At 39.2% G+C, this 14,742-nt stretch overlaps 1 protein-coding gene across 2 annotated transcripts in view; it reads right to left on the reverse strand.

The window, feature by feature from the left end:
• The window catches only part of LOC140552343 (connector enhancer of kinase suppressor of ras 2), a 49,468-nt gene that overhangs the window by 4,259 nt on the left and 30,467 nt on the right, over positions 1-14,742 (reverse strand). For both annotated transcript variants that reach the window (XM_072676570.1, XM_072676562.1), the window contains exons 11-22: positions 13,145-13,305; positions 12,688-12,768; positions 10,736-10,974; positions 9,559-9,593; positions 6,014-6,062; positions 4,347-4,395; positions 4,050-4,222; positions 2,511-2,584; positions 2,334-2,405; positions 2,161-2,231; positions 1,456-1,538; positions 520-1,194 (exon numbers count right to left, since the gene is read on the reverse strand). In XM_072676570.1, coding sequence (XP_072532671.1) covers positions 520-1,194; positions 1,456-1,538; positions 2,161-2,231; positions 2,334-2,405; positions 2,511-2,584; positions 4,050-4,222; positions 4,347-4,395; positions 6,014-6,062; positions 9,559-9,593; positions 10,736-10,974; positions 12,688-12,768; positions 13,145-13,305 — 1,762 coding nt within the window. The remainder of the gene's footprint in view (positions 1-519; positions 1,195-1,455; positions 1,539-2,160; positions 2,232-2,333; positions 2,406-2,510; positions 2,585-4,049; positions 4,223-4,346; positions 4,396-6,013; positions 6,063-9,558; positions 9,594-10,735; positions 10,975-12,687; positions 12,769-13,144; positions 13,306-14,742) is intronic.

The following is a 14,742-nucleotide window of genomic DNA, read 5'->3' on the forward strand; positions in this document are numbered from 1 at the left end:
TCATCTTAGTGTTAAGATCATGTTAACTGGTAGAGATATTTTGAGGGCCAATTTCCTTTAAGTGAAAGGCCTAGTCAGGGACTGTATTTTCCTTTCAGTGGAGAATCTTCAGCAATATATCAGTGGTCTCCAATCTTGTTCCTGGAGATCTACAATCTCACATACTCCAGATCCAACCCTAATCCACCCCACCTGATCCACTGATCCAACTAATTAACTTCCTGTATTAATTGCCAGCACTGCATTCAAGACTAATGACTGGTTCCGTAAAAAGGCTTTTTTTCAACCTGTGGTAGTTTTTGTTGCTCAAATGCCAGTAAAAACAGGAAAAATGTGGGTGATGTAAAACTTAGTAGTGTAGAGTTTGTAAGCTGTATGTAATCCAGTGTCAGAAACCACAAAAGCAACAGCTCCACACAGTTCATAAGGTTTCATTTTTGGAGAGCAATATGTCTGCACTGATAGTCAAAATTTGAGCTGAGAAGGAAAACTGTAAATCTGACTTTACGGTGAGCATACCTTCAGTGTGGAGCGCAGTGCTCGTATGCGGTGGAGCCTCTCGTTCGTGGCCGGGTCGTTGCAGCGTTTGACGAAGGAACGCCTGAACTCCTGCCGCGTGGAGGGCCGCTGGTGGCCAAAAGCAGACACGCTGGCCTGCTCCAGAGAGCGGTAAAGCTCCTCCAGTGGATCCAGCTGCTGTGTTTCATGCACACCTTCATCTTCCTCATCTTCATCCTCCTCTTCCTCCTCTTCATGGAGGCGTGTCCGGGGCCGGAGAGTTCCATGCCCATGTGCATGTCCCGTATGCGTGTGCAGCACCCCTCGGTTCCGAGGGAGGCTCTGGCTCCTCTGTTTGTGAGCATGCTTGTGCCGTGGACGAGGTTCTTCGCTGTCTGTCAGGGGAAATGGCCCATCTCGCTCAGGTGGGCACCGGCGGCGGCGGGCTGGAAGGGTGGCCTGCCGGAGCCTCTCAGGTGAAAGCAGCATGCCCCGTCCCTCGCCCACTGCACCACCCCCTACGGTCTGGAGGTAGTGAAGGCCCGAGCTGCCAACAGGTGTCTCGATAAGGTCCTGCCAAGAGCGGCGTTCTCGATGGGTGGAGCGGCAGGATGAGTGTGAGTCCTCAGCAGACGAGTGAGAGAAGGTGGAGCCACTGGAGAAGTGTCGCTCAGCGAACGGGCTGGATGAGCTCGCCTGCAAAACCATATATCAACCTGTCAATCAAAGTTACTGATCAATAGTCCACAGCCCTAGTAACAATGTCTGTGGAGTTTTTGACATTGGTATGACGCACTGTTATCTGTATTTATCTATATTTCTAAAACATATTTTAATTTGTTATATATAAAATATTACCTATAAAATATAGTTTTTTTGTTTTGCTTTTTGTTAAAGTCTATTAGAGATTACTAAACAGCTCCACAGGGAAAGAAACACAGGAGAAGGAGGACTTACAGATGGGTTGCGGTGGTATGTTGGCTCCTGTTTGAGTGTCATCGAGCCATCAATCTCCTCCTGATCACTCTCACTCCAGTAATCTACAGAATGACACCACAGATCCTTACATCCATCATCCAAGACATTTAGAGCTCTTCCACTCTACATTACTGCCTTCAGTTATTGTTTTAAACTTTAAGTATATCCTAGGATATCTGGGACTAGCTCAGAACACTGTTGGAATACCACTAGATTGCCAGTGAATTATCATTGAAATATATTGGATGACTGGAAATAGAGCAGAGTATTAGTGGAATAACCTAAGAACATAACAAAAAGAATAACAAAAGGATATCAATACAATACAAACAGAAGAGTATTGTTCCATAGTTCTATTTGTAACATTTCAGCAAAATGTCAGAGGAATATCAGTGGAATATCATCATAACATCATCAGAATAGCAATAGAATAACAATGGCGTATACGCAGGATATTAGAAAAAAACTGTGACATTTCAGTGGAACAACTATGGGACCTGAGTAGAATTGCAGTAAAATAACAGTGGGATTTCAGTGGAATAATAGTGAAAGAATTATGGACCTCAATGGAGTGACAGTGGTCCTAGGTGGTCTTAAAACTGAAAGAACTGAATAAAGGATTGTCATTATAGAGACTTCTAAGTTCGTGAAAAGGGTAAGACGTCATGTGTGCAGAGCTCTCACCTTCATCTGGACGGGGCACTGGATCATCCGGGGTGTAGCCAATTGCAGCCAAGCCCAGACGATTCATCCACCTGTACCAGAAAGGACATACATGAGCAGAGACAAGAAAAGAAGGGGGAAGAATAGCAAAGGGAAGATGAAACACAGAAAAGAAGAAGAGTGGAGAAACCTGCCTGTTCATCTCTTCCAAGTGGTCCGTCGCAAAAAAGAAGCTTTTGATTTTAGGATGGCAGGCTTTGAAGGCACTGTGAAGAAAAAGAGAAGAGAAGAACATTAACCATTTACAGTTTACAAGTAACTCATCACATTGCTCATACTAGTTGTGTTTGTGTGTTCTTGAGTTCACTCACTGTTTCCTCCTGCATTCGATTGCTCTGTCAATCCTGAACTCAGGCAAACTGATGAAGCCTTCAGCCTTCTCGTCCTGAACGAGGGATGAGGGAACAAAATTGAAAAGAGTACAGTTTCACATGAAACACTCTCCAAGGCTTTGTTTAGGCAAGTATCCCATTGAAACAGGACAGGTTATCTGTAGTATGAACAGGAAGAAAGCCATGGAACCTTTTCCAGACATAGTCATATTTATGTCAAATTTGTATGTGGTTTAACTCAGTCAGATCAGATTTTTAATTATTCTGGGTGCAGCGGTCTCATTCACATATTCCATCCTAAACACAGAAACCTGAAGCTTTAACAAACATTAGGAGCATACTTTTACTGTGTGTATTGTATTTCTAACCGCTTCAGGAAAGATCTGAACTTCAGATCTAAAAAGCTGAAGACCCCAAAATTCCTTAGCCCTAGTCCAAACCCTAACATAATCTTAACTCTAGCCTTAGCCTTAACCTTTGCTCTATTCCCAGGTCTAACCTTAGCCCTAGCCCAAGCTCTAACCCTAGCACTCACCTTAGCCTTAACAGTAGTTCTATCCTTAGCTCTAACTCTAGCCTTAGCCTTAACCTTATCCCTAACCGTAGCTCTACCCTAACCCTTGCACTAACCCTAACTCAAACTGTAACATAAACATAACCCCATTCCTAAATTAGGCTGCACTAATGTCCAGTTCTGTTCTGTTCAGGTTGTAGTTGCTGGTGTGGAATACAGCGCCAACGCTCTGTTAGCCGCTTATAGTCGCTAAATAAGACCATGTGCTAAGCAAATGTGACCAGGAGCATCTGTGTTGTCACTGCACCGTTCTGCAATAGCTTTGTCCCACAAGCAGTCAGACTTTTAAACAACAGAGACTGAACTAAACTCCTCACCCCACGACCCATTGCATTTTAAAACTATCTGCATCCTGTTTATCTTATTTATACATTTCACCCTTTACTACCTCAGTGCTGTGTTTCATGTTTCATTCCTACCTAAAATATTTTCAATATCTATGCGCCTTGCACTCATTACCTCTACTCAGAATTAAGTCATATTTATTGTATTTATTGTACTGTCTTGCACGTTGCACTTTCTGCAGTCTGTCCTGTCCGGTATTGTTTTTGTCTGTACTGTATTGTTTTTTGTTCTCATTTTGTTCCAAGTGGCATTCTTATTCTGGAAAAACATCATTTCATTTTACTGTAAGCATTTCACTTGTATAGAGCTGAAATGACAATAAAGGTCACTTGACTTGACGCAGTCTGACTGAACAAACTGTAACTCTAAACACAGTGTAAAAATCATATTTAAGAAACAAATCTACCTTGCAGTGTGAAAAAGCCCAAAACTCTCTCTCTCACACACACACACACACACACACACAGACACAACCGGTCAGTAAACGCAATTAACCCTTCAGTAGTGAGTTTTTAAATAAGAAGAACTAAACACAGCAGTAAATACACATGCAATAAACCCCCTGACCATCAGGGCAGCAAGAAGGAGCCACTGCTTACATTCTGGTTGGTGTACCAGTAGAGGTCAGAGTCTTTAAGGACGAACCAGTACTTCTTCCACTTTTGAGTGAAGTATCCCGAGGCGTCCTTCTTCTTCCACAGCCAGCCCTCGCAGTCTCCATGACCCAGATCCTTACAGGCTATACGCCTCCGACTCGAGTTACTCTGAGACCCTACACACACACACATGTATATGCTCTGCAGTACCCACTCAGGACACGGCAATACAGTTTAACAATACAACAGCACACACACACACACACACACACACACACACATACAGTGTTTCTCTCCTACCTCTGTTCTTCTTCTTGGTCTTAGTCCTTAAGGAGGCATAATGCACAGACTAGAAAGGACACACAGGAAAATCACAAGATTAAAGTGAGAGTAAAGAGATATACATCTGCAAGCCCACTCCTTATTCCTATCAATCAGCAAAGACAAAGTTTGGCGTTTGTTTCATTAATTTGCACTAGAGCTACGAAGCTAATGTAGCTCATTTGCAACCAGTTAGAAAAGGAAAGGTGCCTTCAAATATGGAAATCCAAAAAAGGCCTCAAGTGATGACAACATTCTATTACATTTTTTTATAAATGTTTGTTGTCCCGACAAATCAATTTGTTATTTTGAGATCACCATTAAGATTCAAATAAGTCCAAATAATGCTGCCTTCAAGTCATGTCGGAAATATCGTATTCATGACTTTTCGATGAGCCCTGACTTGGGGGGAGTCAAAAAACATAACAATGATAACCTTATAAATTGGTTGTGTATTGGTTATTTAGCAATACAAACACTGCAGGGTTTTTCTTTTTTACGATTTACTCCTTATACACATGTGCAAAACACAAGTACATTCTACTAATGCTCATCCTTACTGCTTTTTTGCAGTTATTGTAAATATACTTTCTTTACATACTTTTCCCAGGGTGTTTGTGTTATTTTTGACCAAAACCATTTGAAAAAAATATCATCTCATACTTACGAGCTCCAATGTCATAAGTACGAACTTCCGAGCTGGACTTGAAGGTAGTATATGTCCACTGCAAATGCTCCTACTTTACCACTTAGGAGCTTGTAACCACGAGATTTCTGTTCGAGCGGTAACAACAGCTATTGCAAAGCAATATGCAACACTACTGTTCAAGTACATTTTCAGACTGGTTATTTTCCACTTTCTTGTCCTATGTTTTACAAGATGTTGGTTTTCCCATATAAACAGGTTTTTTTCCCTTTTTTCTCTCATATGAATTATTATAATTTGTGGACAAATGTTTGTGAGGCCTTGTTGTGTTTTCATGATACCAGGATCAGTAGCAACAGCCTCACAATTATGATTTCAAAGCAAACACCAAGCAACATCCTAACAAACATCTGGGATATCACAACAACTGCATAACAACCACCTGGGACACTATGACAACGTCTTACCAAAAGCTTAACAACCATTTGCAACAGTTTAGCAACTGCCTAGCAACCCCATAGCAACCACCAAGCAACAACATAGCAACCCCGTGGGAATTACTGAAGTTGCACAATTACTGCATTTTCTTCATGAGAATGCAATTTGCTTGCTTCTAGTTTAGGACATTTATAATGTTTTACATTTTCAGCAATATTTCTGCTGTGTTGAAAACATAAAAAATTCAGAAATTTGCATTTTATCAATTGAATTGTTACTTCTGTGAATTGTTACACTCCGTTATTTATTCAAATGGACATACATAAGGACAAAAACCAGGCTCCTATTGCTGTTTTTAGTGATGCAGCATACTTTCCTTCACTTTTGGTGGGGCTTAAGGTTCCATTACCTGTTGCATACATTAGCCCAGTAGCTCCAGTGCAAAACTAAAGAACTGAACTTGTCTTGATTAAACTTGTCCTATTTAGCACAAAGAGGGAAATCAGATTTTCCACTGAAGTATTGTTTAACTACCTAGAATGTGAAGGAGAATAGTCTTTACCTTCCTCATGGGTGCTCCTGCTAGTCTGTCACCTGCAGAACTGGCATACCTGGGGGTGGGGGGTGCGGGGGTTGAAGAGGAAAGGGAGAAAGAAAAATGCAGAGTTTCTTTGTGGTAAAGTTTCTTTTGTGGGTGGCGCGTATTACACAAAACCCCCAACGCTGCCTACACTTTTTCCCCCTCCCTCCACAGCCTCGCTAACCCTCTGACACAAATTCATCACTTTTTCTATTAACCCTTAATACAATCTCAACCTGATATCTGTCCTCTGTAGCAAAATATCTGACTTTATGTTTATGAGGGTTTATTCTAATGTTATATAGAGTTTTACACTAAACACACTCACTGACCACTGACTTTATGTTTATTAGGGTTTATTCTAATATTATATAGAGTTTTACAGTAAACACACTCACTGACCACTGACTTTATGTTTATGAGGGTTTATTCTAATGTTATATAGAGTTTTACACTAAACACACTCACTGACCACTGACTTTATGTTTATTAGAGTTTATTATAATGTTATATAGAGTTTTACACTAAACACACTCACTGACCACTAACTTTATGTTTATTAGGGTTTATTCTAATGTTATATAGAGTTTTACAGTAAACACACTCACTGACCACTGACTTTATGTTTATTAGGGTTTATACTAATGTTATATAGAGTTTTACAGTAAACACACTCACTGACCACTGACTTTATGTTTATTAGGGTTTATTCTAATGTTATATAGAGTTTTACAGTAAACACACTCACTGACCACTGACTTTATGTTTATTAGGGTTTATACTAATGTTATATAGAGTTTTACAGTAAACACACTCACTGACCACTGACTTTATGTTTATTAGGGTTTATTCTAATGTTATATAGAGTTTTACAGTAAACACACTCACTGACCACTGACTTTATGTTTATTAGGGTTTATACTAATGTTATATAGAGTTTTACAGTAAAACACTCACTGACCACTGACTTTATGTTTATTAGGGTTTATTCTAATGTTATATAAAGTTTTACAGTAAACACACTCACTGACCACTGACTTTATGTTTATTAGGGTTTATTCTAATGTTATATAGAGTTTTACAGTAAACACACTCACTTACCACTGACTTTATGTTTATTAGGGTTTATACTAATGTTATATAGAGTTTTACACTAAACACACTCACTGACCACTGACTTTATGTTTATTAGGGTTTATACTAATGTTATATAGAGTTTTACACTAAACACACTCACTGACCACTGACTTTATGTTTATTAGGGTTTATTCTAATGTTATATAGAGTTTTACAGTAAACACACTTACTGACCACTGACTTTATGTTTATTAGGGTTTATACTAATGTTATATAGAGTTTTACAGTAAACACACTCACTGACCACTGACTTTATGTTTATTATGGTTTATACTAATGTTTTATAGAGTTTTACAGTACAGTTTTAAACGGTTTTAAGGACTGCCTAAGACTTTTGGGTGGTACTGTACATCTCTCTTACTGAGGTAAGCAGTGTGGTGTAAAAGCTGTAACCGTCACCTTACCCTCCGCGATGCCTGAACAAACCACAATGCAGGATAAGAACAGCTACTGATCATACACAGGATGTGTGTGTTTGTGTGAATAGCATGTGCCTGTTTCAGTAAGGAAACAGATTATGAGGGCAGACCACACACACACTCATGCACACACACACTTACTTTTCACAGCACACTCATCATTACCGTCGAATTGAAGATATAAGCATTTGAAGAAAAGACAAGAATTTAACCTGGATAGGTTTTTCTTTTAACCACATCCTGCAAAAATCTTCTACCTTTTTGCCATTTTCGCTTTTTGGCACAATCTCAATCGGGCAGAATAATTTTTTTTTCACAGATTTTAACTGCAGTTTTTAAGTGCTGATCAAAACTGACAACCACTGTAATCAGTATTATTCTGATATGGCCGTTATCTACGAAGAGTGTGAAGATGGCTTTCCCCATAGAACACATGGTTTCCATCATTTGTGTAGGACACACGTCTTCTGTAGATTACAGGTGGTATGCAAATGTTTGGTCACCCTTGGTCAGACTGTGCATTGTTGAAGTCTAAATAATTTCATACATTGTTACACATTCTAAAGCATACTTACTACTTATTTGACATTAGACATTAAAATATTAAATATGTTAAATCAGAGGATAAGTAAAAAAGGGGCAATATTTGGAGTTAAGGGTAAGAGTTATGGATAGGATGAGAATTAGGACTAAGTTTAAGTTTAGGACTAGGGCAATGGATAGTTTTTTGGGTTTAGGTTAGAGTTAAGGTTAGGATTAGGAGTGGGACTAGGACTAAGTTTAGGAACATAGTGAGGGCTAGGTTTTGGGTTAAGGTTAGGGTTAGGATTAGGATTAGAAGTAGATTAAGGATTAAGATTACGTTAGCGTAGAGCTGAGGGAGGAGTTTTGGTTAAAGGTTCAGATTTAGTCTAGGGTGGGGTTTAGTGTTAGGGTAAACAAAAAAGTTTGCAAACTGTCGATAAATCATCTAAAGTGTCCTATACAAACACAGAGTTACTGACACCACCACAGTAAAAGCACAGCACAGCAACCTTAACAGAATATTCTGGCACAAACTGCTTTTTAGTGACTTCAGTGTGACCAACATTTTTTAAACTTTTAAACAAACACACTTTGGCCAGTAATTTAACTTCTAATGTATTTATCAATATTTTTTCTTACTGTTGCACCACCACATGGTTAGCCATAAACTTCAGAAAATCTGCACGCTGTCAAAAAAAGGTCAAGTGTTGTTCCCGACGGTATAAGCAACATAAATGTAGTCCCAAAAGGTAAAGTGTGGTACCTAAAAGGGAGGAGCATACACTGATCAGCAATAACATTAAAACCACCTGCCTAATATTGTGTAGGTCTCCCTCATCCAACCACAGCAGCTCTGACCTGTTGAGCCATGGATTCCACAAGACCCCTGATAGTGTCCTGCGTTTTCTGACACGAAGACGTTAGCAGCATATCCTTTAAATCCTGTAAGTTGTGAGGTGGGGCCTCCATTAATCACATCAGTGAGCCTTAGGGAGCCCATGACTCTGCTGCCCATCCTTCCTTGAAACACTTTTGGTAGGCACTGACCACTGCATACCAGGAACACCCCACAATGATGTTTAGAAGATGCTTTGCCCATTTTTCCTCCTTTTAATACACTAAATTCACTGTTGATGAAAACTGACTGTTCACTTGCTGGACAGAGTGAATGGACGCAATGCAACTTACAAAAAATAACCAACTATAAAGGAATATTGTAGAGTTATGTTCCCTAACTAAAGATACCACCCCAATGACAGCAATGTATTTTTTCTGTTAGTGTACAATGGATATAGATTACTGTGAATACTGTAAAAACACTGTACATGATTTTCTGCCTAAATGTAAGCTTTGTACTTCTTTGTTCAACCAGGTCAATACGTCTATATCTGTTGTTTAAAACAGAGTAAAGTTAAGATCATAAATTAAAAAGCAGAGCTTGCTTACCTCTCTGTGTCTGCCCGGAGAGTGTCTGTGGCCCTCTGAGAGGAAGAAAGAGAGAGGGGGTGGGGGGGGGGGGGGGAGGCGTTCAGAAAGGTAATTTCCTGTTCCAAGATGTGAACTGAAAGTGTGCATATATATGTGTGTGAGTGCATATATGCCAGTGCATGCAATTACAATGGTAGAGAAAAGTGTACACCACAAAAAAGCCGACATATGGGTTAGAGGCATATGTGTCATGAACTGTATGTGTGTGTGAGTGTGTGGACACCAGTATGCTTAAAGGGGATTGATCTTAAAAAATAAAGGCTAAAAGTTTTTTAAATATTGAGGAAAAACACCCACTGTCAGTAATTTTTTTTTTTGTCAATATTTTATGAAACTGAATTTAATGTTCATCTTGGTTTGAAACACACAGTGATATTCTAAAACAAGACAGCTTAAAAGACTGACCAAAATATCAACTGTCATTTTATATTATTTATTTGAATCACTGTTATTTTAAAAAAAGTTTATTAAATGTAATTTTGAATGATGCTTTTTGCAGGACCCCAAGCATTCTGCAGTCCAATCTCCTTCCCTTAATTAATCATGTGATCCTCACTCACTGCATTTACTTAATATCTAATGAAGGTGATTTAATAAAGCCCAGTAATCACAGATTGCCCGAAACTCTTATTCTAAACAAGAAAACACACAAACAAGAATATAGTTTACTCTTTTCATCACTCTAATTCAATACAAAAATAATATTAAGCGCTTACCGATCCTAACTGCGCTCTGAATGAGCTCATACTCAGAAAAAAAAAACACAACGCATCCAACAAGAACAAAAGCCTCTTCCGTGTTTTATACAGCAATAAAAACATGGTAGTTCACAGAAAGAGTTGACTGATTCTACATACTGGTCTATTTTACAGTGCAAATTGTGAAAATGCTAGCCCGTAACTCCTTTACAAGCATACGTAGCAAAATGAAAATCAACTAGAATCTGACTAGTAAACCAGCTTTACTACTCGAAGGTACTTAATGTATTTTAATGTAAATGACCATTGCTCAAGAGGAACAGCCCATATAAGGGTTGTGAATTGATGTCATTAAAAAAAAAATTTCATAAAAAAACAAAAAATGTATGTGTAAATGACACATTTGCACACCCTTAGGCTCGTGTGTGTAGACTCACATGGTAGTGCGGCATAGTGTTAGAATCAGGCACGGGGTAGGGCAGCCCGTCCTGGGGTCCTGAGTCCAGCAGCACAGGTGGGGCTAGCATTGAGGGACTGATAGGAAAGCTGGGGCTGCTGGGATTGCGGCTCTTCTTCCTGGTTCGTCGGCCCGTGTCACGCTGGGAGAACTCCACCTCTTCCTGTAAGACCAGGATCCTGTCGTCACTCATGAACCGCAAGAGAGAAGAGTCAGAGTCTAAGAGAGAGAGAAAAACAGAGAGACAATACACAGCGGATGAATATGCCTGCTGTGAGGAAGCTGAAGCCTGGGCTTTATTTGACCTTCCAACATGACAATGATCCCAAGCTAACCTCAAAGTTCACCAAGGCTTGATTTCTGAAAAAGTGCTGGAATGGCTGTCACAGTAGCCTGGCTTGAACCCCATAGAAAATCTTAGTGAACTGGAGGCTATTGCCCACGAGGAATGGGCTTAGATTCCTCAGGAACGCTGCCAGAAGCTGGTTTCTGGCTATGCATCACGTATGCAGCAGGTCAAAACAGCAAAAGAGGGCTTCATTAAGTAATGAAGACGCTTGTCTTGAAGAGGTTGAATGATGCTGAGACTTCAGTAGTCATTACTAAAACACTAAAACAGTAAATGTGACTTGTATAGCTGATTTTATAGGTTATGTTTTACTTTTTATGTTAAATTCAATACATTAATGGAAATAATACAGAAAAGTGTCATTTCTAAGTTAGTTTCCTGTAGAGGCTTCACAGCCTGACCTTGCATAAAAACAAGTGTTAAGTGTGTGCATGTTTGTGTGTGTATAACAGCAGCATTACTTCCTATTGTGGGTTTCTTGGTGCTATATTTGGATCTGTGTCAGTCTTCCACTCAATCTCTGTTCTGTTTTTAGAAACCTGTTTCCACACAGCTCCTAACATCAAGGGTAATTTCAGCTAATTCTACATGCACTCAATTCTCAAAGGCACTATCTTAAAAGACTTCTCTTTCCAAGAAATACACACAGTAATAGTCATATTAGTAATATGGAGATTAATAGTATCAACAAAGCTGTCCTAGGTAAATTACTGGAAAATGACTGTAAATGCACTGAAATTACCAGCAGTAAAGTTCATTTATATTACTTAGGTCATACTGAAGGTCATATAGAGTGAAATAAAAAGTATGAACATCATATAAAGTATGAACATATTTAACACCAGTTCCAGAAACCTGTACAACATGTGGAACAGTTAGAGTAGCACTGTATTACTCATAAGGAACTTCTGTTTTTCTCTGAGTGTCTTTGTAGATTTGGTCTTGTCCCTTGTCCTTGTCCAAAAAGTTTTGATTTCAAAAATGCAGCCCGAGTTCCTGAATAAAAGAACTGTCTTTATGTTTGGCTATCGTACAGCTAACGTACACCATCAAAAAGTATACTTTTCATAAGATATGGGAACTGCTATTCAATTTTGTACGAAAATGAACTTTATCTTGACCTTTTTTTCCTCATATATACAAATCTTCTAAGATGGTCATTTACAAAATATTTTAAATGGATATGTTTTGTTTTTTTTCTCTACAATTTAGCTGAGCATACAATTTATCCTTTCACTCAAAACAAAAAGCAGCACTAGGTGAAGCAGCATTACGCAAAATGTTGTTTTTTACTGTAAATGCAGCCAGACCACATTTGTAAGTGTAAAAGGAAATTATTATTATTATTATTTGACTTCGATGTAAAGTCATTACTGTGTATACACAACGTCTTCCTTACGTAGAAAGGGAAAACAATCCTTTGCTTTTTTCCCATGTTTTTGTTATTTTGGACGAAATAACCTGTGAAAATAATATGTTGTGTACCTGACTATGCATGAAATGACACCTGAACAGCACAGCAAAATGCCAATAATATAACTTCCTCAAGGGACATGTAGAGTAAAGTAAAGTAAAGTTGACACCTCTGCTTCCTCGCTTATAAACTCCAGATTCCTGGGGCTCTGCAAGCCATTCCGTTGCCATGGAGATTTGCCTGGGGTCACCTGCGGGAAGAAAACAAACCATGTGAGTTCGTGTTTGAGCATGAACGAGTGCGTATCCGTGCAGTGGCATAACTAGGATCCTATAAGCCACAGTGCAAAATAAATTAATTGACACTCTGCCCACACACAATCAACGGATATTGAACAAAAAAAAAAACAGCGTAATTTGTTTATGTACTTGCTCATGCAGCTACCCATGAGTCACTGGTGTAAAACAGCATGAGCTGTCCAAAAAAGGCACTGTGGGGCTCAGCCACCTCAACCACCTCAACCTCCCCATGATAAAAGTGATTACCCCGCCTACACTGTTGAAAATGATTTATTATGGCACTGTATGTGTGAGTGTGTGTGTATATGTTTGTGTGTGTGTACGAACTTCGTGTGGGGGTCCGGTCTCTGCGTCGTATTCCGGGATTTCTGCCTGTTTCGTCCTCCAGCAGAGGGAAGTGAGGCCCGACCAGTCCTTCCTGATCCATATAGTAGCCAGGAGAATCCGAACCGAACACACCCAAACCCACCCGCTCCGACTCATCCTCCCTAAACGAGAGAGACAGAGGGGGAGAAAGAAAGATTTTTTTTTATATATATATATTTTTTTAACTAAAGCCCCTGTCTACTGATTTTAAAAATCCCAAAATGCATTTTAATGCTAAAGATATATATATATATATTAATACATTTAAATCACAATTAACCTCTTAAAAATTGTGAGGGCATGTATTCATGTATTCACTGGATCTGACTGATATAAAATGTTTTCAAATAAAAATGTAAAGAAACGACAAAGCTTATCTTACAGAGTGACGACGAAATTCCACCTTAAAACAGTGCTGCAGTTACATTCTGCCTCCTGTATGTTCGGAACCATTTAAGGTGGAACGGAACATTTTAGTAAGAAGCTGGGGAATAACTTAGTCGTTTGTGGAAATGTTCAAAACAGAGCGTTTCCACACAGTTTTAGCAAATATCAAGGGACAGACATCACAGGAGTGTATCCTGAGCACAAAGCTTAAGCTAGCACACTGAGTTTAAACAAGCAAGCGGGTAAAGGGTACGACTGGCAGACTGATGCTGATGCTTGACACAAGCATTGTTGTGATTTAGTTACACACTGTTTACTGGATGAAGCAGGTTAGACAAAGAAATTGAATTAAAGCTGATTGCTGCATCATAAAGCTTTGCAAAGAGGCTGAATGCATGGGATGGCACTGTCTTTATCAAGGTAGGTGACATAAACATATTGCTGCCTTTCGAGCTTTAATTACGGCTTGACTTGACCCGCCATCCCTTAAGATCTACGGAAGACAAGCGTCCAGGCTTTTTTCTGTCCTGGTACCAAAGTAGTGGAATGAACGTCCCCTGGGTTTTTGAACAGTAGAGTCGCTCGCTGTCTTCAAACGCAGACTGAAGACCCACCTTATACCAGAATAGTAGAGTACTATGGTCTCCATACTGACTTGTGTTTATTAGCATCTAAACTTAGAGGTATCTTTGAATTTTTAGTCTATTCAAAGTAGCTGAGGTTGTTTCTGAGTAATACCGAAGCACTTTTGTAAGTTGCTCTGGATAAGAGCGTCTCCTAACTGTAAATGTAAATGTAACTCTGATTGGTTCTTTGGTCGATCTGACAGGCCACATTTAGTCCCGCCCTGCTTAAATTCTACGGAAGAATAGTACAAAAACAATTGTGTGAAAAACCTCACCACAGAAAAGACCAACATCATTATTTTCTCTTCCAGTTTAGAGTAAATTCATCACAACAACTACAGAAACTACAGAATAATGAAACTGAGTGGGGTAGCAACAACATGCTGTGAGCAGGGCTTAAATTACAGAGCAGCCTTTTGGAGTATTCCACAACAGCTTTAGATAAGGAGAGATTTTTTTGTTTTTGCAAGATAAAGTAAGGGACAATTACAGAAGGCACCACATTTATTTGTGAAACCTTTGTAGAAGATATGCAAATCGAGATAA

Source organism: Salminus brasiliensis, chromosome 1 (genome assembly GCF_030463535.1).
Source record: "Salminus brasiliensis chromosome 1, fSalBra1.hap2, whole genome shotgun sequence".
Lineage (NCBI taxonomy): Eukaryota > Metazoa > Chordata > Actinopteri > Characiformes > Bryconidae > Salminus > Salminus brasiliensis.